The following is a 25,790-nucleotide window of genomic DNA, read 5'->3' on the forward strand; positions in this document are numbered from 1 at the left end:
TCAAAGTTCATCTTTGGATGTTTCATCTTTGGACGTTTCGTTGGCTGGTGGCTGTGATGGCTCGACGGTCTCCTGAGAGAGAATAAGACAGTCAGACAGAGGTGAGACCGCATGTATGGATTATTATTTATAGTATTCAGTGTTCAGAAGCTGCAAATATGCAAACCTCTTCTTTGTCTTTATTGTCGTCGTCGTCGTCGTCGTCGTCGTCATCATCATCATCATTTTCCTCTTCAGGCAACACGCCACCATTGTCCAGGAACTTGGAAAGAGTCTCCAGGTCCCTGTTACCAGAATAGTCTACCACCTAGAGAATCAGAGTTTTTTTTGTTTTTGTTTTTTTTGAGATACTTTATTGATCCCCGTGGGGAAATTACACTCTGCATTTAACCCATCCTAGCTGTGTAGCTGGGAGCAGTGGGCAGCTGCCGTGCAGCACCCCGGGGAGAAAGAGAAGAGAGAGAGGGGCGATCATGGGGGAAGGGATGAGTTTTGGTATGTATTTGTCTAAAATGGAAAATCCAGGACAAAAAGCGCTTAAGTGTGTATTTTTTGCGTTGAGTGGTGGTATTTCTGTGTACCTCCTTGCCACCAGCGGGGAAGTACTTGAGCGTGGGGAATCCTGACACAGTGACAGACTCCACCTCATTGGCTGTGGCGTCCATCTTTGCTATGATGATGTCCTCATGGTCTGCATACTTCTCTCCCAGCTTCTCCCAAATAGGGAGCAGCTCTTTGCAGTGGCCACACCATGGAGCATCTACACACACACACACACACACACACACAAACACACGCATGCACATGCACACACACTATGCTATCAGAAATCTTTTTTTTTTTACTGGTTTTCTGCCTATTTTTCAGCGATAATCAGTGGCTCAGGAGGGATTGGACCATAAAGGGTCAGCAGGGTGGTAGAAATGGCTCTAGAGGGATTGGACCATAAAGGGTCAACAGGGTGGTAGAAGTGGCTCTGCAGGGATGGATCATAAAGGGTCAGCAGGGTGATAGAAGTGGCTCTGGAGGGATTGGACCATAAAGGGTCAGCAGGGTGATAGAAGTGGCTCAGGAGGGATTGGACCATAAAGGGTCAGCAGGGTGGTAGAAGTGGCTCTAGAGGGATTGGACCATAAAGGGTCAGCAGGGTGGTAGAAGTGGCTCTAGAGGGATTGGACCATAAAGGGTCAGCAGGGTGATAGAAGTGGCTCTGGAGGGATTGGACCATAAAGGGTCAGCAGGGTGATAGAAGTGGCTCTGGAGGGATAGGACCATAAAGGATCAGCAGGGTGATAGAAGTGGCTCTGGAGGGATTGGACCATAAAGGGTCAGCAGGGTGATAGAAGTCGCTCTGGAGGGATTGGACCATAAAGGGTCAGCAGGGTGATAGAAGTGGCTCTGGATGGATTGGACCATAAAGGGTCAGCAGGGTGGTAGAAGTGACTCTGCAGGGATTGGCTCATAAACGGTCAGCAGGGTAATATAAGTGACTCTGCAGGGATTGGGCTATAAAGGGTCAGCAGGGTGGTAGAAGTGGCTCTGTAGGGATTGGGTTATAAAGGGTCAGCAGGGTGGTAGAAGTGGCTCTGGAGGGATTGGACCATAAAGGGTCAGCAGGGTGATAGAAGTGGCTCTGGAGGGATTGGACCATAAAGGGTCAGCAGGGTGATAGAAGTGGCTCTGGAGGGATTGGACCATAAAGGGTCAGCAGGGTGATAGAAGTGGCTCTGGAGGGATTGGACCATAAAGGGTCAGCAGGGTGATAGAAGTCGCTCTGGAGGGATTGGACCATAAAGGGTCAGCAGGGTGATAGAAGTGGCTCAGGAGGGATTGGACCATAAAGGGTCAGCAGGGTGATAGAAGTGGCTGGCCTGTAAGAAGAGGTTGGCCGTCACACAAACACGTTAAGAAAACAGACTCACAGAACTCCACAAAAACATTCTTGGTGGGATCCAAAGCAACAGCGTCAAAGTTCTTCCCCACCAGGACGGTGACCGGGCCCTTGTTCCAATCTTCGGGGATCTCCTCACTCAACAGATGGGGCTGCAGCCACAACCGTCGTTTCACAATCGGGAGAAAGATATAGCACAAGTTACCGTTTCTCTCGACGCAAACTTTAGGATCGCGTCGTTGCTGCAGCGTTTTTGGCGTGTGCAGATATGTGCGCATGTTATGTGTGCGCACGTTACCTGGACGGTGCCATCCAGCACCTCCTGGCAAAATGGCCGCAACGTATTCGCTGTGATCTCCCCGGCCTCGAAGGCGTACTTCTTCACTGTTTCGGTGTCGATGATGCGTACCACTGGGGCATCGCTCTCGGACAAGCCGAAGTACTTCAGCACGTGAGACACTTGTGCGTCCACGTCAATCGTGACAAAGAGTATCTGCATGTGCACGCACACACACACACACACACACACACACACACACACACACACACACACACACACACACACACACACACACACACACACACAATGGCAGATTTGAATGAAATGGCTGCACCCTAAATTTTGCAAAGATAAATACACAACCACACACTGAGGACGTTGTGTTACCTTGCCCTTGAACTCCTTGGCTACAGTGCGGTAGTCATCCAGCAGAGCTGTGTGAGCCTCCACAGAGGAGTTGATGAAGAGCAGGCAGTGTGTGTGGACCTTGGAGCCGAAGATTTTATCCGCATTCTGGACTCGCACACGCGAAAACACCCATCAAAACATTTTAACATGTACAAGTGGCGTTGACGGTGTGTACTGGATGTGTGTGTGTGTTTGTGTGCGATTGACAAACGGGGGTCTGTGCTCTTACTTGTTCGCCGAATGGAATGACCAACTCCAGGCTGTTTACTTGAATGAAGGTGGTTAGCTCATCTTTGTTCAGCTTCCCTTCCTCAGATAATACGTGGTCCGCTCTGCCATCATCAAACTGATGTGCAAACACACACACACACACACACACACACAGTAAACATACAACTGACATTTATAACAGCTGAAGGCATTTTGAAGCGCACATCTATAAGCTTTATGCTGCACGCCCCCCCCCCCTTTTTTTTTTTCCTCCCCAATTGTATCCGGTCAATTACCCCGCTCTTGCGAGCCATCCCCCTCTGCCGATCCGGGGAGGACCACATGCCTCCTCCGATACATGTGGAGTCGCCAGCCGCTTCTTTTCACCTGACAGTGAGGAGTTTTGTCAGGGGGACGTAGCGCGTGGGAGGATCACGCTGTTCCCCAAACAGGCGCCTCGACAGACCAGAGGAGGCGCTAGTGCAGCGACCAGGAAACATACCCACATCCGGCTTCCCACCCGCAGACACGGCCAGTTGTGTCTGTAGGGATGCCCGACCAAGCTGGAAGTAACACGGGGATTTGAACCGGCGATCCCCGTGTTGGTAGGTAACGGAACAGACCGCCACACCACCCGGATGCTACTCTGCAAGTTTTTGGAGAGTAGAGATTGTTCCTCCACCCTGATCTCTGCTTCGCTCTTTAAATGATGTGTTTATTCATGTGCCCGTTCAAGTTCGTACCTTCTTGAAAAGCACCACCGAGCTGGATTTCACCTCATACTTCTGGAAAACTTCGGGACTTGTTGTCATGGCGAACTCAATGTCAACCATGTCCATGGCAACCTCGGTGAATAGCTTGGCCTCCTCACTTTCCAGACTCTGTTTTGAGAACAAGTACACAGATGACTTAACAGGCGGACTGGTAGACAGATGGATTAATAGATCGCAAAACGGACAGACGGATAGATAAATAGATAAAAGACAAGGAGAGACAGATAAAAATGGACAGACAGACAGACAGACAGACAGACAGACAGATAGCAGTGGCGGATGGTGCTAAAAATTGGGGGGGGGGGCAATTTACCTTGGTGCAGCACACCTGACAGCTGCTTTAATGTCCACACAGTCACAGAGTTATTAAGGAGGACGATGTAGCCTATAGATTTTATCAGGGTTCGTAGACGGTGGATGATTGACAGTCGAGACGAGGTGGTGGGTGTGAACATGATTGACAGCCATGAGAATTGTCCAATCACATTAGATGAAAAACCATTAAAACAACACCAATTCACTGCCAATAAAAGTGGGAGTGTCTGGGAAATCTGAAGAAACCAATCAGACAGCAGCCTCAGGTCACCTGCTCGCCACAAGTTTGAGGGCTTACATAAGGTGTCGTTTGGGCGGCGCCCCTCACCCAGGAAGTATATGTATTCAGACAGAAATCAACCAAACACCATTTGGAGCCAATTTTTTAATGGCTGCTGACAGGCGCTCACAGACTGGAAAACGCTTTTATTTCATAATTATTTGCATTATACAACTAGATTATATTTAACATGTTTAAGTAGATTTTCATATCTTGATATTTGAAGGGGGCGGCGCCCCAGCGCCCTATACTGGCCAGCCGCCACTGATAGATAGATAGATAGATAGATAAGACATATCGAGAGACAAAAAGACAGAGATAAATAGATAAAAGATGAATGGAGACAGTTAAAAGCTGAACAGACAGACAGACGGAGAGACAGGCAGCTAAATGCTGGACAGACAGATGAACTGATAGAAAATAAACAGATAGAAATAGATGAACGCTGAGCAGACGTACGTTGAAGAATCCCACCACGGTGAGATTGTGTGCCGCAGTCAGTTGAGCTGCAGAGGCCGGGGTGTCCAACACGACCGCAGCGGGACCAGACCGACGCTTCAACCACTGGATTATACCCTCTACTGTTCTCTTACCTGGTGAACACACACACACACACACACACACACACAGCTCAGACACTTTATCGGTGTGTTGTTTCTGGGTCAGGTGTGCGGTTGTAGACAACGTAGGAGTTCAGTGCACAAGTGCATAGATGCCGATTTTATTTGCTGGAAAGAGTGGTTCCATCGTGGGTTATTGTGCGCGTTATTGTTCTGTTTACAGGTGAACCGTTTGTGATTGTAAGCTCATCACCTCACATTGGAGGTGGACCTTCTCCGATTGTTGGCACGAGCAAGTTTCCGAGCCCACGGGACAGTAGGACCCGCACGGGCTCTGTCGGATTACTCTTATTTCTTTTGAAAAAGAGCGTTTCACTACTGCACAGTGAGGTGTCGTGCCGTGTTTTTACCGGTAAAATCTACGGGCTCCTTGCGGTCTCCGTTGACAAACAGTTTAAGAGTGGGAAAGCCGCCGACGTTGAACTCCTCGGCCAGGTCCGTCTCCTCTGTGGCATCCACTTTAGCCAGCGCCATCGCTGGCTCCTGCTCCTTCAGCTTCCCAGCCGCCTCGGTGTACACGGGCTCAAGCTGACGACAGTGTCCACACCATGGCGCATCTATAGGTACACACACACACATTTTTTAAATTTACAGCCTGGGGTTTCAATCTTCCGATGTATATCGAGTGGTGGCGGGGGAGAGAACAAGTAAGATGGACGATAAAGCGAAGTGGTGGTGCGAGGGCGGCCGCCACGCCACAGGCCTCTGTCCACCAGCAGATCAACATGGAAATGACCTCCTGATAGCGACGGTGGCAGTTGGGCCTTAGCCTTATCTCTCCCCCTCCAACGTCTGCCGTGGGAGAGTTGACGGAGTCAGCATCTGGAAAGGCCCTGTGCATACTCACATGTACATGTTGTATAGATCATGCGAGGAAACGAACCCACCGCAGGACTCGTACGTGGAAAATGAGACTTCTTCTGGACAGATTTTACTTTTCCATCCATTTTTTTTTCTCTCATTCAGACTGGTGTGGTATCCATTTGGGATGCTAAAGACTCTATGTAAACATAACGTTATCACGTCACACATCTGGTCTCTCGTTAGTATCTCTTCTACTATATTTAATGAAAAAAAGACACTCACAGAATTCCACCAACAAGAACTTGTTTTCGCTCAGAGCTCTGGCGAAGTTGTTGGCGTGAAGGACCATCACATCCTTCTCCTCCTCTATCTCAGTAGTTTTCTCCCTCTTGGGCTCTTCTTCGTCGTCCTCGGGCTTGTCCGCGGGTGTGTCTGCCTCCGCCTGGGTGTCGGCGACGGCGTCTGTGCCGTCGGCGCGGATGCAGGAGACCCACAGCATCAGGCCCAGCAGGGCCAGGAGCCCAAGTGTGTGTGTTTTCATGGTGGGCTTTGTCTCTCGGTCCTGAAGCACGCCGGCCGCTCTGTCTCCTCCTGTCAGGCCGGGCTGGGTTACCTGCATGTGAGACCGAGACGGTTTGCGAAGGAGGCAGTGTCTCCGTGCGAGAGTGTGTGTCGGATTGCTACTGGCCTCCTCTTCCGTCCAATGAGATACTAGGACAGACACAAGGCCGTCCTGTCTGGGCCACTCACACGGCACTGTGGGGTCTTATGATTGGTCGGTCCGCTGAGCAAACCGCAACGGCGTAAAGCCACCGCGCACGTACACGCACCGCTTTGTTTTTTAATCTCCAGTTTCCTTCTGTCCCCTTTTTCTTCTTCTGTTCTTTGCCCCTTTCCCTGTAACTGTCTAAATAACTTTCATTCGGCAATGAAAGAAATCTGCCTTTCAGGTTAGACCCCACCCCCCCACTACCCCCCCCCAACTCCACCCCTGTCCTTATCAGACCCTCATTTACCGACTGTGGAGATGGTAGCAAGAGGCTGTGCCACTTTAGTGTTCTCCTCTCTCAACAACAGACACCTCCCCCTCCAGCTCCTCCATCCATCCATCCTCCTTCAGCCCACACCGACTAGTTCACGGACACGAGTGGCGAAGTGCAACCTTCAGAGGTTCTTGTTTCGAGCTGAAGCCCAGGGGATTGATGGGGACGAAATGCACCCAACCATTTCAAGGTGGAAATGTTGACTCGTAAGTAAAAAAAAAAAACAAAACAACGACAACAACCAGAAAACGGCACAAAAAGAGTACACCAGGCGACGATTAGCTGTTTTGTACTTCCGTCTCTTTATTTACATGTCTGCATGGTGGCACCACAAGCATAAAGAACAGCCGCGTTAACGGGGTATCGTTTGAGCCGCAGTCAGTTTTCAGTCTGTCTAGGGGTGCTCGGGGTGACCTTCTGTCAGGGTGTGAGTGAGTTCGGGGTTGGGATCCCAGTTTGCCAGTAAGTCGCTGAAGTCGGGGTGGGTGTTGTCGAACGTGTGTGTGTTTGGGTGCGGGTGCAAGTGTGGGTTGTAGTGCTGGTGTGTGTTTGGTTTCACGTACGCCCCGTCACGCGAGAGGGTTTCCTCGTTTGCGTGCGCCTCGCCGGGGTTGTTGCCGAGCGTGAGCAGAGAGGAGCAGGGGATGGGCTCAGTCCAGAAACTAAGAGGCAGATGCCGTTTGACCATCGGTCGGCTGTGGCCCCGAGTCTGCGCCGTGAGGTTAAACAGTTCAGCGAGGGGCCCGAGACTGCTGTCGTCTCTAGGACCTGTGGTGCCTTGACTGGTGCCGCAAAGGACGGAGGCGTTCTCTTGGTCTTCCGGACTTCCTGTTCTCGCGATCTTCATTAGGTCGTCATAGTAACGCAGGCGCCCACCGGTTGTTACCGAGACGGTGTCGTTGTAGATGTCACAGGCGTCTCGGTCATGAGGACGGCGGCCAAAGTAGCGCTGGACATCCCGGCTGATGACGTCCGCGAACCTCAGCAGCTGCTTGGTCACGTCGACGGGGTGGCAGCCAGGACGAAGGACCTCCTCATCATCCTCATCCTCCTCTTCCTTGAAGCAGCCCCCCTCTTCTTCCTGAACCTCAGACTCACCGTAGTCATCCTCCTCCTCCTCCTCCTCCTCCTCCTCCTCCTGTTCCGCTCTTCCTACCTCGTCTTCCCTGTACTTGGGTTCTTCCTTCATCGCCTCTCGCCTCTCTTTTGCTTCCTGCTCAGATGGAGACCGCCGGAGTGCTGTCGGACAGTAACGCGAAGCTGGAGTTCGGACGAGGAAATTCCTGATAACCCCCGCGGCCATGTCGGTGGTTCAACAGGGCTGGAGAAACAGAGCGTCGTGGGGTAAAAAGTAAGAAACTGAAAGGGTAGTTACCAGGTTATCAGAGAGGAGGTCTGCACTTAAGATGCTGTGGTAGAATTTAAGGATGCGTTCACCTGTGGTATTCGTGGAAGGCCTCGGGTCTGTAGCGAGTGTCTGCTTCAGTGTCATCTAACGGTTCCTTTCCAAGGAAAGCCTCACTCAGGGTGGTCGATGGGTCAGTCCGATGCTGCTCTGTGTCTCTGATCCGGACCTCAAGTGTGTGTGTGTGTGTGTGTGTGTGTGTTTCTTTTCCAGCGGGGTTGTCAGTATATATACTTCCAGACAAGGCCTTGCATGTGTGTCTCCTTTAGTTTTGAGGCTGTTTCCAGGACAAATATTTGCGTGCCGGATTGGTCAAACATACGTCGTTTACTTTATTGCTCAGCAACTGCGGAGGGGGGGTCAAGGCTAATGGATCCCCTGCTAGGGGATGATGAAGAGTTTTTGCACACACACGCATGCACGCACACACACACACATGCGCACACACACATCAGTGCTTTTTCCGTCGCTGATCTCTGCCTAGTTAAAGGGTAAAACGGCATGAAATCAGATTACATGGAGTTTTGACTCCAAAAGGGGGGACACTCTACATCCCCTTACCTCTTAATCGCCTAACAACATGTAATGAGACCAGCTTCACATACAGTCCGGCCTGCCAGAGCTCCCTTAAAGACACGACAAACCATAGCAGGGATCCGACATGACACAAGTTCAGTCTTGCTGGGTAAGGGTCGGCGCATCGAAATTTTGACCAGAGATAATTGGCAGAAACCGGAGCACCCGGAGGAAACCCACGCAGAAACGGGAAGAACATGCAAACTCCACACAGAAGGTGACCTAGGATGACCCCCAAGGTTGGACAACCCCAGGGTTCGAACCCGGGACCCCCATGCTGTGGGTTTTCCTCCAGGTGCTCCGGTTTCCTCCCACAGTCCAAAGACATGTAGGGCAGGTGAATCTACCATACTAAATTGTCCGTAGGTGTGCCAGGCGGCCTGTCTAGGGTGTCTCCCTGCCTGCCGCCCAAAGACTGCTGGGATCGGCTCCAGCATCCCGAAACCCCGATTGGGATGAGTGGCTTGGATAATGGATGGATGGATTGACAGAGGTTGCATGGGCTTTTAATGCAGCAGATGCGCTCCAGGTGAGAGCTGAGCACAGTGTTGGGGCGGCATGGCTCAGGAGGTAGAGCGGGTCGTCCAGTAATCGGAAGGTCACTGGTTCGATCCCAGGCTCATCCAGAGAGCGTGTTGAAGTGTCCTTGGGCAAGACACTGAACCCCTAACTGCTCTGAACCCCTAACAAGGTTGGCGCCTTGCGTGGCGGCCTCCACCATCAGTGTGTGAATGTGTGTGTGAATGGGTGAATGTGAGGCATACGCTGTAAAGTGCCGTGAGCGGTCGGTAGACTAGAAAAGCGCCATATAAATGCAGTCCATTTACCATTTAATCCCATTCAGCTTGAAATCGGCGAGGTTGCAGCAACCCACACCGCATTCCCATCTGCATCATTCACTGTCATTGAGACGTCCTGGCACGGAGAGGACTTCTCGTTAAGGCAGCACTGATGTGATGTTTGTGATATGCTGCAAACTCATGTTCAGCATGTGTAAGATGGCAGTGCTTCCATGTGCATGTTACATGTGCCATGTTGAGGCCAACAAACACTGTTTTATAAGCCTAACACACATGTGTACCTGATACACAACACAATAACAGTTCTGCAGTAATATCATAAGCGTAACCATGAGTGTTTGTCATGTGAAACCCTGTCCTCATCGGTGTGCTTTTGTTACTCCTCTTATTTATTGATATTGTACGGCGTCTTGTTCGGGTTTGTAATTTGCCGTTGTACAACACTTTGAGGCACGGTGGCACAGTGGTTAGCACGGTCGCCTCACAGCAAGAAGGTCCCGGGTTCGAGCCCCGGGGTAGTCCAACCTTGGGGGGGGGGGTCGTCCCGGGTCATCCTCTGTGTGGAGTTTGCAGGTTCTCCCCGTGTCTGCGTGGGTTTCCTCCGGGGGCTCCGGTTTCCTCCCATAGTCCAAAGACATGTAGGTCAGGTGAATCGGCCGTACTACATTGTCCCTAGGTGTGAATGTGTGTGTGTGTGTGAGTCGGCCCTGCGATGGCCTGGCGGGCCTGTCCAGGGTGACTCCCCGCCCGCCGCCCTGAGACTGCTGGGATAGGCTGCAGCATCCCCGCCACCCCGAGTAAGGCTAAGCGGTTCGGATGATGGATGGATGGACAACACTTTGATCGATAATGGTTCTTTTAAAGATGCTCTACAAATAAAGGTGACTTGAGTTGATGCGAGGGGAGGGGAGAGTTGTGTTTCGGCTGGAGGAGTACGTTAAACTGTCCTCTGTTGCCAGAGTAACGCTACATGTGTCCATGTGCCTCGGTTAGCCTGTTTGTTTATATGTGATGCTTGTGTGAAACCTCACTTTGTATGAGCGCGCGTGTTATCAGGCCAGCCTGACTCCCCTGGCCCGCCTTTCATCAGTATCCCGGCTTCTGTGTTGGTTTTACGGCTCAAGATCAATAGCGGCAATATGTCGGCTCTCGAGAACCTGACAATGAATTACACAGGCTTTTAGGCACACAAGCACATTAACACACACACACACACACACACACAGTGGCCAACTTTTCACTGTCCATTCTTTAAAGGACGTTGCCACGTGTGCAATGCAACAGTTTGTATGTAATAGAATAGAATAGAATAGAACTTTATTTGTCATTGTACAAGTACAACGACATTTGCAAGTGCCGTTCTTATCAGTGCAAAGATCAATATAAAAAGGATGAAAAACAAAACACATTCGTTTCTACATTCTACTGGACATTGTACTGTAATGCGACAAAAGGTGTAATTTCAGGGTTGTAGCAGATCAAGACGCGCTATAACGCCGTCGATATCACACTGCAGCGGTTTCATGACGAGGAACACCAACGTTAAATAAAGTAACAGGTTATTTTGTTTGCCAGGGCGTCCCACCGGACACGTTACTTCATTTCTACCGTCTCACACCAGGTAGAGGAGAAATAAATAAGCGTGTTCACAAACATGGGCACAGAATAGAATAATCTGAGTAGAATAGAAAACATAAAGCAGATGGGATAATGATGACGACAACAACAACAATAGTCTAAGCATCGCGGGCACAAAGGTAGTATTGAGAGCTCTCCTTGTTTTGAAGGGTCGAAACACTGATTAAAAAAAAAAAAGGATTCTTACAGTTTAGATATTTGTATTTATCAAGTGTATTTACCCTCTACATCTTCATTATTTAATGCTGTCTGTTGTTTTGTCTGCTTCTATTGCCTTACATGTTGTGCATGTCTCGCTATGTCACTTGCTCATTTCCCCCACCAAGACCATGAAAGTGTCCTGTGATCGTCAGTAAAAAGTGCGTTTGGTGGGAGTGTTTCCATCCGGATACTGGGAATGCTGAGCGCGTGGCTGACGCTCGGCACGGCAGCCCTGCTACAAACCGTCTTTTTGACTGCGTAGTCCCTTTTTCTTTGTCATTTCCACGGGTCGAAGGAGTCAAACTGACTACAATAAAAACTCAACACAAGGTGGAGACCCGGTCCTTACTCACACCAGTACAGTACGGCACAGCAGTGAGGCCGGTGTGAGATTTTATACCTCACTGTAGGTTTTGCAGCTGAGCCTGTGTGTATCGTCAAGTTTGGATTATTTGGAGGGGGTTGGGGGGGGGGTAAATGAAGATGGGGGCACATATGGCTCGGGCTACAATGCTGACTACCTTGTGTTTGCCTACATTGTGCACAGACAATACAGCTTCACGGTGAGTCCAACACGGCCTCGAAAGTAAGTGCTATTATGAAATGCCCCACAGTGAGTGACATGATGTGTATGGAGGTTATTTATATGTATATGGAGGTTATTTATAGAAGTTTATTTACATAGTACATTTCTCACACAAAGGCAGTTCAAAGTGCTTTACATAAGGGCACACGCACGAAGATGTTGAAAAAGAGATACAGAAAATGATGAATAAAGAAGACTATCAAAAGGTTCTCTTTTATAAGAATAAGATAAAGACTCCCTCTGATAAGGTAGTTTTTGTAATGTTCTTATTGTATAAGAAATGAGACTTTGTTCGGTTTGTAACTCGCTAGCCGCGCTAGCTCTTTATTTCCTGTTAGCTAAGCCTCCCTCTCCCTGTACTATTTGGAGCAGCCAGTATGTGCTATGTAGAAACAAGACTATATGTATTTAAGAACTGGATGGACAGTGATATAATATTTGTATTGGACTTGATGAATTCCCGGGGTGGACTTTATAGTTATGAGGGTGTTATCCAAAAAACTGGGGCAGACCTTTCCAAGAAGGAATACGAAAGAATGGTCAAGAGTATATCTGCAGGACTGATGCATCTTGTAAAGGCTCCTTTACTTAATGGCCCTTTTTCTGGAGAACTCCCCAAAATTAAAATAGGGGGCATAAACCTGCCTGATCGCAAATGTAATAATATGCACATCAGGAGAACACTTACATCAGACGAAAGCTGTGTTCTTAAAGCATTATGTATTTGGAAGCTGTCTTTCCCAGCGCCTGTCAGTGAAAATATAAATATAAAATATATGGTCTGAGTCTAACAAGTTCTTCATACCCAATAAAGTCAAAGAAATTCACTTGACGATACTACATAAATATTACCCATGTAACACATTTCAATGCAAATTTAAAGCAGAAATTTCAGAGAAATTTTCATTCTCTAACACAGAAGAAGAAACTGTTTTACGTTTATTATTTAATTGTCCTTATTCCTCTAAGCTATGGACAGATATTGCATTAATTATTTTTGATACATTTAACAAACTAACTTAATACAAAAGAGGGTATGGTCTTGTTCCTTGATTGCTGTACTGGCTCATCTCCTGTAGGTAATGCTCTCAAAATTCTGTGTTTGTTTGGTAAAATTCACATTCACAAATCCAAGGTGATGGGCTCCAAGCCCAGTATTCGCTTGTTTTACATTGATCTGATATTCTTTTTCAAGCCCCTTACCAAAATAACCTCTAACAAAAAGGCAATGAAAACATCTCTCATCTTGGAAAAAATATTAAACACATTAGATAAATGAACAGCTTAGATTTACATTGTTTTTTTGTTTTTTTCCCCCTGAAAGACTCCTAACATAGTGGCTCTTATCATCATCTGATCATTGACCTCCTTAGTTTATTTTTGTGTCAACCTTTCCTTGTTTATTTATTTTACTTCATTCCTTTTATTTTCTCTTTTTTGAATTGTATTATATTTAGACAATAATAATAATAATTTTATTTATATAGCACCTTTCTAAAATAATTTTACAAAGTGCTTCACAAAAAAACATAAAACCAGACAAGGCAGGAATAAGAGTAAGATCAAATAAAAGTAAAATTAAAAACAGTAAAAATAAAAACAAATATCAAACATTTGTAAAAGCTTTCATATAAAGAAAAGTTTTAAGACGAGATTTAAAAGAAGCTAGAGACTTAGTTCGTCTTAGCTCAGCAGGAAGAGGGGTCCATAGTGTGGGGCTCTAACAGCAAAAGCCCCATCAGCCTTTGTAACCAACCGAGACCTGGGAATAACCAGCAGGGCGCCACCTGCAGACCTTAATGGTCGAGGGGGGACATACCAAATCAATAAATCACAAATGTATAAAGGAGCAATACCATTTAAAGCCTTGAAAGTGAGCTTTTTTTTTTAACAAACTACTTGGTATAAAAGAAGAATAAATATATTAAATAAATATGTTTAAAAAAGCCTCCTCTCTCGATTACCCAGGTATACTATAGCTCACGAACCACAGCGACACCTACAGGTCGATCATATATATAGCAGAGCTATAGAAATGTTACAGTTTTGGCTGAATCAAAAGAAAAACGCTTTATATTGATCAGTTTTATGGCTACAGTAAAAAACCCCATAGCCAAGATGACGTGTTTTTGTTCAATGAACCCACCAATAGGCTGATGGGTGGTTTAGGGATAGAGGACATTTTATTGAGTTCGTCCATTCTTTACGACGTTTCCGGGTCTAATACCTCCCCCCGGTGTGAACAGGGCCGTGCTGATGCATAGGCATTATGGGCACGTGCTTATGTGATCTCGTGGAGGGGGGCCCGATAATGCACCCGGGGAAAAAAACTGAATCATGATTTTTTTTTTGGTAAAGAAATAATTACAAACATCCTGAGAAATAAAGCTATTGTAAGCGGTTATTTTCTTGCCCGGTGCGGGATTCGATACGGGGTGTATTGCACCACAAGGCGACGTCACTAACCGCTCGACTAAAGGGTCCTAACGTGTTTACTTATTCGTGTACGTTACAAAACATACCTTTTGTTATTTGCTGAATCAACACTCTTGCGATTCACTGCACCATCAACCGGACTGGTATGATCAATAACAACGGTGCCTCCTCCTTTGCTGTTTGCACAGTGGTTCGATCACGCTCAACTCGCTGTGCCTTGAGAAGGTGGCGAGCCCTTATATCACATTCACACAAGAAAGTCGTTTTTTCTGTTAATAATTTTCTGATTTTCTAAAAATAAAAAATAAGAAATTCAGTTTATTATTAACTTACCAATGGCGCTACATTAAAAAAAAAACAAAAAAAAAACAGTGTAACGTGCATGGATAAGTAGACACTTTGGTCCTTGACTAACGGGTCTGACCCTTTAGTCGACTGGTTAACGTCGCTTGCGGAGCGGGAGACACGGGTTCGCGTCCCGGCTGTGGCGGTTCCCGGGCTGCCCCCCGAATTCGCTACAATACTGTAACGCGCACGGATAAATAGACTCGGTAGCCCTTGGCTACGGGTTAACGACTGGTTAACGTTGTCGCACGTGGTGCGGGAGATCCGGGTTCGCGTCCTGGCTGCGACGGTTCCCGGGCTGCCACCCGAGTTTCGCTACATTGGTGTCAGAATGGGATGGTGAGACCATCGGAAGCACGTGCGTCCTGAGGCGCGAGGGCATAGGGAGCTGATATGTTGAAGCGCAGGGACACGCCTCCCGAAGGAGGGGGAGGGGTAGTGTAACGTGCACGGATGAATAGACTCGTAGTCCTTGGCTAGCGAGCCGGACCCTTCAGTCGACTGGTTAACATAGTCGTCCTGGCTGCGGCGGTTCCCGAGCTGCCCCCCGAATTCGCTACAATACATTTCAATAATACTGTTACCTCTTCTGTCTGAGCGGGAATGTAGACTACGTTAATAATATCCGGTTCAATGTTTTTTTGCAAAAGTGACTCAAGTAAGTTAGTTAACGCCACGCCAGAATGCCTGTGTCGGTGACTTCGGGGGCAGCAAATAAAATGGAAGGAAAAGTGGAGGGAAGCTATGGGGCGATTTCTAAAAATGCATAAAAAGGACGATTCAGTCAAACATGAGTGGACACCCAGTGGCAGCGAGCTGACATCTGAGCCTCAGCCGGGAGCTAGCAACCATGCTAGCAACTCACCAGAGCTGCTGCCTACGGAGCCTGGAGATGATCTGAAAGGGAGGGAGGCGAGGGAGCTAGCAACGATGCTAGCAACTCACCAGAGCTGCTGCCTATGGAGCCTGGAGAGGATCTGAAAGGGAGGGAGGTGAGGGAACTAGCAACCGTGCTAGCAACTCACCAGAGCTGCTGCCTACGGAGCCTGGGGAGGGTCTGAAAGGGAGGGAGGCGAGGGAGCTAGCAACCATGCTAGCAACTCACCAGAGCTGCTGCCTACGGAGCCTGGAGATGATCTGAAAGGGAGGGAGGCGAGGGAACTAGCAACCGTGCTAGCAACTCACCAGAGCTGCTGCCTACGGAGCCTGGAGAGGATCTGAAAGGGAGGGGGGGTGAGGGAGCTAGCAACCATGCTAGCAACTCACCAGAGCTGTTGCCTACGGAGCCTGGCGAAGGTCTGAAAGGGAGGGAGGCGAGGGAACTAGTAACCATGCTAGCAACTCACCAGAGCTGCTGCCTACGGAGCCTGGAGATGATCTGAAAGGGAGGGAGGCGAGGGAGCTAGCAACGATGCTAGCAACTCACCAGAGCTGCTGCCTATGGAGCCTGGAGAGGATCTGAAAGGGAGGGAGGTGAGGGAACTAGCAACCGTGCTAGCAACTCACCAGAGCTGCTGCCTACGGAGCCTGGGGAGGGTCTGAAAGGGAGGGAGGCGAGGGAGCTAGCAACCATGCTAGCAACTCACCAGAGCTGCTGCCTACGGAGCCTGGAGATGATCTGAAAGGGAGGGAGGCGAGGGAACTAGCAACCGTGCTAGCAACTCACCAGAGCTGCTGCCTACGGAGCCTGGAGAGGATCTGAAAGGGAGGGGGGGTGAGGGAGCTAGCAACCATGCTAGCAACTCACCAGAGCTGTTGCCTACGGAGCCTGGCGAAGGTCTGAAAGGGAGGGAGGCGAGGGAACTAGCAACCATGCTAGCAACTCACCAGAGCTGCTGCCTACGGAGCCTGGAGATGATCTGAAAGGGAGGGAGGCGAGGGAGCTAGCAACGATGCTAGCAACTCACCAGAGCTGCTGCCTATGGAGCCTGGAGAGGATCTGAAAGGGAGGGAGGTGAGGGAACTAGCAACCGTGCTAGCAACTCACCAGAGCTGCTGCCTACGGAGCCTGGGGAGGGTCTGAAAGGGAGGGAGGCGAGGGAGCTAGCAACCATGCTAGCAACTCACCAGAGCTGCTGCCTACGGAGCCTGGAGATGATCTGAAAGGGAGGGAGGCGAGGGAACTAGCAACCGTGCTAGCAACTCACCAGAGCTGCTGCCTACGGAGCCTGGAGAGGATCTGAAAGGGAGGGGGGGTGAGGGAGCTAGCAACCATGCTAGCAACTCACCAGAGCTGTTGCCTACGGAGCCTGGCGAAGGTCTGAAAGGGAGGGAGGCGAGGGAACTAGCAACCATGCTAGCAACTCACCAGAGCTGCTGCCTACGGAGCCAGGAGATGATCTGAAAGGGAGGGAGGCAAGGGAGCTAGCAACCATGCTAGCAACTCACCAGAGCTGGTGCCTACGGAGCCTGGAGAGGATCTGAAAGGGAGGGAGGCGAGGGAACTAGCAACCATGCTAGCAACTTACCAGAGCTGCTGCCTACGGGGCCTGGAGAGGATCTGAAAGGGAGGGAGGCGAGGGAACTAGCAACCGTGCTAGCAACTCACCAGAGCTGCTGCCTACGGAGCCTGGAGAGGATGTGAAAGGGAGGGAGGCGAGAGCGGCTCGACATCAATGCATGATGATGATGCCAACAAGGACAGGCTGGGAAGTTATTCCTCGGATCCTGCGGAATGGCCACCAATTAATGAACGTTTGAGGGAACACATCTGTTTAAATAAGCAAAGCCAAAACATTGACGACTTTTCAGAGTCTGTTTGAAAGTATGGAACAAGCAGGAGTCTAACCAAGGACCACTTTTACAGGCGAATGAAAAATGGCGAGGCGCCTCTTAGGGAATGATTGATTTATTTTCGCCGTCGACTGGGTCTGTCTTTTGTTATTGCTGCAAGTTATTTTCTAAAAGAAGAGACAGTTTTTGCGTCAGGTTACAGCGATTGGGAAAAACATCTCAAATCGCATATCGGAGCATGAAGGTTCTAGCCCCTAACCCCCCTGGGCCACAGTCACCTGTTCAGAGATACCCAGTCAGGAGAAACGGAAGACCCCCGTCATACCTCACTGACTTTAAAGTGAACTGACTAAAAGGTATAATGCAAGAGAAAGTTTGAGTTGGACTGGTTAATAGTTATTGGTAAAAAAAAAACTGTGAGGAAAAGAGGGTTGTAATGTCCATGCTTTGTAACATGTTTAGTAATGTTTCTGGTGTCAGTTTTAATGTTTATTCTGGTCACAAGGGGGCGCTCTAAGTTAAGTGTCAAGCCCGGAAGTAGGAGAGTAAGAGAGGCGTGTTAGTAGCCACGGATAGCAGATACACTAGCCGATGTACCGTCGTCGTTATGCAGAAGGTTCACTAAAGAGTCCAAAACGCAGCTTGATGATATTTGAGTTATTGTTTCCGTACTTTACAGTTTACACACGCTACACGTGCGCTCTCATCACGTAGACGCACGTATCGATTCTGGTCTAGCTACGTGCGGAACCACGGCGACGCGATGAAGCATACAGGCAGCTAGAAGGGAACTTCGGATTCATTCATTGAGCAGAGGTGAAATTCGCTCAGCAGCAGCAGGAAAGTTGAGGAGACGATACCCACAGGACTTAGAGGAGGACTTTGCAGACGAGTTTTGCCGCTTTGCTTTGCTGTTTACAAATGCAGAGCAAGGCGCGTCAGCTGCAACAATGCTTAACCTGACGAGAAGGCTGAAATACGCCTCCGCTTGTGTTTGGCCCTTCCAATATCCAGCTGCTCGGGAGATCGACCCTTTCCTGTTCTGAAGCGGATCCAGAACTACCGCCGATCTACAATGACTGAGGACAAGCTCAACGCAGTTGCATTGCTGGCTATTGAAAGCAGCATCGCCAACGCTGTGGACTGTGATGATGTCATCGAGGAATTCGCAACAAAAGAAGAGCAGAAGGGAGACACTGTGGAGTGGGTGAGTAGTAACCTGATGCCTTTTCATAAGTGGTGCCGCTGCGCTACTGATCCTGTTGACCTGAAGGTAAACCAGTCCATGATCACTACCGGAGCCTTAGCAATAACCTATCAGATCATTGTTGGTAAATAAGGGTTTACCGCTTTAAGAGCAAGATCTGGGGTCGGACTCTGATTGGTTGGTAGGGAGGGGCGAATGAGGAAGTTGTTGTTGTTGTTGTTGTGTGGCGCGAACGGTATTGGGAGCTCCGCGCAAGTGAAAGGAAATATTACTAAGAACTGTGATATATTGGGACCTATGTCAACGTTGTGTGCAGCTGTGAAGAAGGATTAAATGTGTTTCCAAAGAGAGAAGACGGTGTCCTCGCCATTTTCAGACGAAGTGAACTATTGAACTGTGTTGGGTTGTACTCCGGAGTTTAGCTAGCTAGCTAGCACCAGGCAGTGACGGACAGCGCCAGCGAACTTCGGCCCTGGACCCGAAATAAATTCGGTTCCCCTGTAACTTCCGGCGAAGGTGGTCGGAAGACGGAGACAGGAAAAGTAACACCATCATTACAGTGAGCACGTTTCTGAAAATATCGCCATCTTGTGGTAGCCTATGCTATAGAATCACGTAGCCTGCTAAACAGCAATATGTTTGGAAATATGCTGTAAATGCCTGTGCAACTTTGTACACGATCGTTTTTCGCGGTGGTGTTTGGTTTAAATTCGGTTAGAGAGCAGCCTTGATGGGGTGGCTTTGTATGCTATGCTATTGTATGCTATTGTTAACTACTAATAAGACACGTTAGCCCCTAGCTAAGGGGTCTGACCCTTTAGTCGAGCGGTTAGTGATGGCGTCTTGTGGTGCAGTACACCCCGTATCGAATCCCGCACCGAGCAAGAAAATAAACGGTACATGTAACCGGTTAACCGTTAGCTAGGGGCTAATGTGTCTTATTAGTAGTTTACAGTCGTCACCCTCTCCCACATGTAACATGTACCGGTTATTTTCTTGCCCGGTGCGGGATTCAATACGGGGTGTACTGCACCACAAGACGACATCACCAACCGCTCGACTAAAGGGTCAGACCCGTTAGCAAGGGGCTAATGTGTCTTATTAGTAGTTTACACTATGCTACTGTATGCTATGCTATGTGCCCATATGTGTATTTTTATGTGAACACGGCCCTTTCGCAACTTCAAGCTTTATTACATCAAGCTACCGGTGTAGTTTCATGTCTTTTACAGGCTAGGTGGGCAAATACAAACTTGTAGTTTCAGCGGTGTGTGTGTGTGTGTGTGTGTGTGTGTGAGACTCTTATCTATTGTAGGTACGTTATTACGTATCCGTAAAGCTTGTGTTTTGTAACTTAGTCAAAAACTTTGCCTTGTATTTGATAGTTTTGTGGCCTAGGTGGGTCATGTAACGTTGTTCCATGCAGTAATGTGATTTGTGGAGTGTAATGAAGCTCAGTCAAACGGATGAATTTATTCCGCCACTCTGTAACACTCTGAGCTGTGTTAGTGAAATGATGCCGCTATCGTACAGCTTAATATGCATTGCAACGGGTCTAACAACACATTATCAAGACATATGCCCGTAGTACAGGTTCTAATAATAATAATGATAATAATGGTAATAAATCCCAGTCATTTTACCTACGCAATGTTTACTGTATGCGCGTGCATGTTTGTTCTTTTTGGGAGGGGGGCCCCCAGAAATCGTCCTAGCCCATGTCCCAGTCTGAGTTTGACACGGCCCTGGGTGCGGAGGCTGGAACAAACCTAGAGGGGGGCCCAGAAATCGTCCTAGCCCATGTCCCAGTCTGAGTTTGACACGGCCCTGGGGGCGGAGGCTGGAACAAACCTAAAACATCAGGTGAATGTAGTGTTAGGCAGCCGGTGAACAGAAACCCGGCAGTTCCGGTGGCCCTTGGGGACCTGACTGAGAACCGTTGTTTTAAAGTTGGGAGGTAATTACAGAAATATGTTTAAAGTGCTTTTCACGTCGCCCCCTTGTCACACTTAGAAAGCCCAGCAGAGGGCGCTCCGTCCATAATGTTATAGCCTAGCTAAGCGTCGGAAAAGCCACGCATATACTGTGAAAAAGAGCTTCTGACCCAATATGTGTTTTATTTTATTCTAACAGGCAAATTCACAATCTTTGGCTGGGTGGTAAACAAATCACCTCATCTCAGACATTCAACAAACACAAATTATTCCCTTTGAGGCAGAACCCTGGCAGGCTAACTTAGCAGGGTCCGGATTGAGGAGTAGGTGACACAATAGGGATAAATGTACAAAATGCTATTTATGGAGGAAACAAAAAACCTGCCACAGCCCTGCTGTCAGAGAAGGTTAAGCATTTTATTTTTTAGGGAAATTTCCTCAACATGGCCTATAAAGTGGAAAGAAAAGCACCAGCTTGTTGGCAACCTGCGATGCTGTTTCCCTTGCAATATGAACGCTTGATTTTCCTAAAAAATATATACAAAGTACACTCCATATTACTCTACTACTACTACTGGTAGTTACGGCTGCTCCCGCTAGGGGTCGCAACAGCGGATCACCCGGTTCCATTTCTTCCTGTCCTCTGCATCTTCCTTTGTGTGTGACACGCCATATTACTATGTAAATCTGCATCTCTGACTAGACCTGTAAGATCAGCAAAGTCACTTTTTTTTCCTAGTCTTTAGAGCAGTCCTTCCTTCTCGGCTTCAGCGTGGTCAGTGGTTTATATAACAGGGTGTCTCGTGCTGATCTTCTGTGAGATTTCTCAAAACGTGTCAGTGGGACTCCTTCCTGAATCGGTTTGACTCGGTTTGAATTTATGGCTCACTGACACAAGTTGTCTGTCATCGCTGCCTGCTGTTGACTGAATGGGAGGTCAGCGTGAGTTAGGACCTCAGGAAAGGCTGCAGGGAGCTCCTTCAGTCTTGGACCCGAGTAGGATGTTTGATCAGTTTTGACAAGGATTAAAAACACTACTATCTGGACTAAAATGTACTGGCACACAAAAGCAGCAGTCCTTTAATTTGATTTGTTGGACTTTTTGGCTGTGCTCGTCTATGCTTTTCGATGTTAACCAAACATAGGTCACCTTGAATGACAAATTAAATGAACTTATCTCTAATTGGATAAAACAAATAAATGGATGTGCTCACATTTTTTTTTCAACAAATATCCTGGCTAACTGTGACAGATGGACTCAGATTGAATATAGTCGACATCCTGGAAATGTTACTGGCCTTAAGAACTGATAAACCAGAAATGACTGAAATTAGCAACAGAGTGACACACTTTTCCAGCTCAACATAAAGTACGTAGACACTTCTTAATGGCTGCCTTAGTATTGTTTGGTAACTTCAACCGTCTGTTGTAGTTTATTCGGTCACAAGATGACGTAGGGTTAGGATGTGTACCAGTACACAAGTTGCTGGATTGATCACTCCAGCTAGCAAACTGGGGAGGATGGAAAGACGCCCTCGCCTCTAGACGGCTGACAAAACTGGCAACCAGAAATGCCATGACGTGCATGAGGTAGACCAGCACCTGCCATGATGTAATTCCTACAGGGGAAACCAGTTGATCTAGATCAGCTTCAAAGATGTACACAACTAGCGTGTACCATTGAGCAAGGCAGTTAACCTCATTAGGCCTGTTATGTTGTGATATGACTTCTTGTTACCACAGTCATGTACAGTATGAGCACTATTTGAAAACTGAATGACGTTTCTTCTGTAATCTCGATGGTTTGCCTAAAATAGCATTAAGAATGAATTAAGTTGGCCAGTAAAGAACTGTCTGTCCCAGGCAGATGTCTCATAATAAAACATTATCATAGCTTTGTCGATATGCTAACTGGTTTAATAAAAGAATACAGCGAAGACACTATGCAATTAAAAAAAAAACATTGTCCAAGTACAAAACCTTTTTTTTATTTTTCTTTGATCAAAACTGCAAAACAGCTAGAAAAATATACAACAAATGCATAACCTTTCACAACATTTAACATTTGAAAATAAGGGAACATAAAAGAAAAGGCATATTCACATTTTCGCCCCATTACTGATAAAAGCACATTCATTTTGCTTCCTTTCGTTTATTTAGCATTGCTTTATATGTTTGCAATCTCTGTGAAGGTCGTGTTTTTAAACATCCCCACAAAAGCCGGAGTCGTTGGATAGCTGCGAGTTAGAGCTTCGGTTGGAGGAAGAGTTCCATATGTCCAGGTTCATGTGGGGGCCAAAAGGATTGAAGCTGGAGTACTGGATAGGTCTGCAGGAGCCCCCTGGCTCTCGATTGAAGGGGGCGTGTGGCGGTGCGACGGGGGACACCGGGGACACCGGGGCCGACCGTTCGGCTTGGAAATGGCTCTGGGGGGTCCAGATGGAACCAAAAAGGCTGGACATGGGAGACAGGCTGCGGGTACCAGGGAAGTATGGCTGTGGAGGGTGCAGAAATAATATCATGCGTCATTGTCATGTCCCCCTCTTTCCAACTATGATGACTCACATGTAATTACAATCAATTCTCTGATGACGTCCCCTCTGTAACCTTTACTTGGCTAGGCTGCTCGCCCCCCCCCCCCCCGCCCCCGCCTGCAGCTCTCTGTCCAACCCGATCATTTTCAGGTCACCGAGCACAGAGTTATTTTTTTAAATTTCTTTGGTAGGGACACTGACTGACTTATTGGCCTCCTCCTTACCGGTTACTTGTATGCTGAGTAGCTGTTGGGTGGAGAATCCACTAAATACAATAAAACTAAGTTTCATGCTTACAAAGTTCAACTCAAGTTTAAAAATTACTTGAATATATTTTACCATATACACTGTATAACTGAAAGTGAAGTCTAAGCAGATGGCAATAATAGCTACCCAAAAAAGCAGAAGAAGCATGAAAAACGAGAAGTGCATGAACACCAACTTTCAGCAAGACTGTCTATAATTAAGTGGTGTGGTGCTATGGGGCGCAGCAGTCAATAACTACTTGACTGGTGACAGCCAAATAGAGACAATACCACTCTCGGGGTCAAGTGCAGTTAAATCAGTTAGTGATGAACCAGATGCTGTTACACTGGCTGAAGACTTTTAAAGTCCTAACCGGCTGGGAAAAGACACGGCATCACACATTTAGTGGCTGACTTTTGCGATTCCAGACGTAGACAAGCACACTGGTTATAACTGCAGTCGTAGAGCTACACACACTTGCTGCCAAGCTCAGACTTGTCCAGATTCCAGTCATAAAATTCAAACAGGTTTTGATGTAATTGTGACAGGTCCAACTGGTTGAAGGTTTGATCAGGAGGCAAGAGATTTGAATCCTAAATCGCCATACCTCACAACATGTACTGACTGTTCATGGTGACCTTTTTTGCCTAGAATTGCCACGATTTTGAAAATCACATCGACATGACCAAATCCGGGTTATAATCATCTAGTGTGTTCCTGTCTCGAGTCTAGTGCTCCCGGTCTCACCTTGCTGCCCACACAGGCGGCTGTGTCCCAGGAAGAGGGTGTTTCTTGAGGACTCTCCTCACTCCAGCTGGTCTGGTGGCTGTAAGCATTCTGGTTATTCTGGCATGGGAAATTACACTGGAAGTTGCCATTACCTGGAGGAAGATGAGATAAAAGTTTAAAATGAGATTTAAATCCACCGAAAAAGGTTAAGGGCCAACACATGCTTCTGGAAAGGAACATGTGTTTACATCTCTCTGCGTTGCAACAAAGCAAGGATTTCTGGGGAACCGTGGCTCATAGGACTGCCAACGTGCTCTTTTTTTTTTTTTTAATTGAACACCCACAAAAAAATAGATTTGCCATATTCCCCAACATATCTCATATTGAGAAAATTTTAGATTTGCTTAAAAATAAATAATCTGATTGAGATGTATTTGTCCAATTCTCTACCAGAGCTAAAAATACACCTTGGCTAATTAAGTTCACAACTGGATTCAAATCAAGGAAAGCAGCACTGCCACCCACCTGTCATGTAGTTCCCCTGCTCAGAATAGGTGTAGGGACCATTGCATTGGCTGTTGGCACTATTCCAAAGGAAGCTGCAAACAAAACATTTTATCAGAAGCTTTCTATAAGGACGGTTAAAACCACAGCGGTGATGGGTTCAGTGAACTCTGCAGCAGCAAGTCTGTGTTCTCATTATTACACACCCACTTTTTACTGCACAACGTTTTCAAAACTGCCATCAACCGTCGATTCACTCGGGATGGAAAGCAGCTACTTTGGGGTCAAGCGCCAGCCCTGGTCAACTTATAAGCAAGCCAGACCCCCCCCCATGTTTTGACATCAATTTTTTGGGGAGCATTTGCTGTAGATTGCAATTTTCATGAGCCGAATAATCACACGGAAGAGGCTACAGTGTGAGTAAGGAGTGAGGAGCTGACAGTTTGACTGCAGTCCCCTGGCTACTCTTCCTCCGCAGCCAAGAGCAGTGGCTGGCTAGCAGTCAACACAAGTAATGATCATGCAGAGGACAGCGCCATTCGATATGTCAAGTGCTTTAGCTTGTGGCACGATTACAAGGTGAGGTCAAGGGTAATGTTTTGTATGCCTCAGGGTACAACCCCACATATTTACATGCAAACAAATGTCCTTTTTGATACATACATACATACAGTTGGCGTACTCAATACCACTAATATACAAATATCCATATCATGAGCTATTTTGTAACAGCTCAATTTAAAAACTACTATCTGGTAGAGGTGTACCAAACGAATGCAGCATTGTTTAACTACTGCACGTGTGTGCCTGCCCCTCACTCCACTAGCTTCTCTACCCATTAGATTGTCATCTGAGACGCAGTCCCACCCGGTAATTTCTCATCTGCAGGACGTATGGAAAGAGGTAGCTAAGATCTATAACATAGACATTCACCTCAGCTCGGAGTCAAGCATATGGTTCAACCCGAAGTTATGTGTTGGCAGAGCCCCGTTCTTTTGGAAAGGGTGGGTAACTAAAGGGATTAGGACACTTGGAAGATCTGTTCAAAAACAATTCACTGAAATCTTTTGAGGAGTTAATCCAGGAGTTTGGTCTCCCTTGATCCAGCATGTGGCAGTATTTACAACCATCTACTGTACTGGGCTCTTCAAGAGCGCCCCCTCAACAATCTAATTCGCTCTCTGATATCATCAAAATATTTCGACCGGGTCACGAGGCCTCTCACTATTATTCTAAAATATTTTGCCAGGCTACGAGACTTCCAACAGCATTAAGGACTATCTGGGAGAAAG

The 25,790-nt window shown here is 47.6% G+C and overlaps 3 protein-coding genes across 5 annotated transcripts in view; all 3 read right to left on the reverse strand.

Annotated features, from left to right (window-relative positions):
• On the reverse strand, positions 1 to 6,311 carry pdia2 (protein disulfide isomerase family A, member 2). Its single transcript, XM_056279744.1, has 11 exons — positions 5,864 to 6,311; positions 5,128 to 5,334; positions 4,617 to 4,750; positions 3,533 to 3,670; positions 2,809 to 2,925; positions 2,559 to 2,684; positions 2,190 to 2,384; positions 1,923 to 2,043; positions 582 to 760; positions 167 to 307; positions 1 to 72 (listed from the first exon to the last, which is right to left on the reverse strand). The coding sequence occupies exons 1-11, from the start codon at positions 6,198 to 6,200 to the stop codon at positions 1 to 3; spliced, it is 1,767 nt and encodes a 588-aa protein (XP_056135719.1). The 5' UTR covers positions 6,201 to 6,311.
• Positions 6,312 to 7,018: 707 nt separating this feature from the next.
• On the reverse strand, positions 7,019 to 7,927 carry LOC130112406 (protein PERCC1). The gene is made up of 2 exons (XM_056279745.1): positions 7,712 to 7,927; positions 7,019 to 7,681 (listed from the first exon to the last, which is right to left on the reverse strand). Exons 1-2 carry the CDS (start codon positions 7,925 to 7,927, stop codon positions 7,019 to 7,021), a joined length of 879 nt encoding a protein of 292 aa, XP_056135720.1.
• Positions 7,928 to 22,457: 14,530 nt separating this feature from the next.
• The window catches only part of tmem131l (transmembrane 131 like), a 45,434-nt gene continuing 42,101 nt past the window's right edge, over positions 22,458 to 25,790 (reverse strand). For 2 of the 3 annotated variants that reach the window (XM_056280106.1, XM_056280108.1), the window contains 3 exons: positions 24,520 to 24,593; positions 24,013 to 24,146; positions 22,458 to 22,980 (listed from right to left, as the gene is read on the reverse strand). In XM_056280106.1, coding sequence (XP_056136081.1) covers positions 22,687 to 22,980; positions 24,013 to 24,146; positions 24,520 to 24,593 — 502 coding nt within the window. In that variant the 3' untranslated portion in view covers positions 22,458 to 22,686. The remainder of the gene's footprint in view (positions 22,981 to 24,012; positions 24,147 to 24,519; positions 24,594 to 25,790) is intronic. The other variant, XM_056280107.1, reaches the window with a different exon arrangement.

Source organism: Lampris incognitus, chromosome 5, assembly GCF_029633865.1.
Source record: "Lampris incognitus isolate fLamInc1 chromosome 5, fLamInc1.hap2, whole genome shotgun sequence".
In the NCBI taxonomy this organism is placed as follows: domain Eukaryota; kingdom Metazoa; phylum Chordata; class Actinopteri; order Lampriformes; family Lampridae; genus Lampris; species Lampris incognitus.

Coding starts and splice junctions, on each gene's coding strand:
- pdia2 (XM_056279744.1), bottom strand. CDS start 6,200: ATGCAGGTAACCCAGCCCGGCCTGACAGGAGGAGACAGAGCGGCCGGC. Junction 2,044..2,189: donor TGCTGGATGGCACCGTCCAG/GTAACGTGCGCA, acceptor TTGTGGCTGCAG/CCCCATCTGTTGAGTGAGGA. Junction 308..581: donor TCCCCGCTGGTGGCAAGGAG/GTACACAGAAAT, acceptor CTGATTCTCTAG/GTGGTAGACTATTCTGGTAA.
- LOC130112406 (XM_056279745.1), bottom strand. CDS start 7,927: ATGGCCGCGGGGGTTATCAGGAATTTCCTCGTCCGAACTCCAGCTTCG. Junction 7,682..7,711: donor ATGACTACGGTGAGTCTGAG/GTTCAGGAAGAA, acceptor GGCTGCTTCAAG/GAAGAGGAGGATGAGGATGA.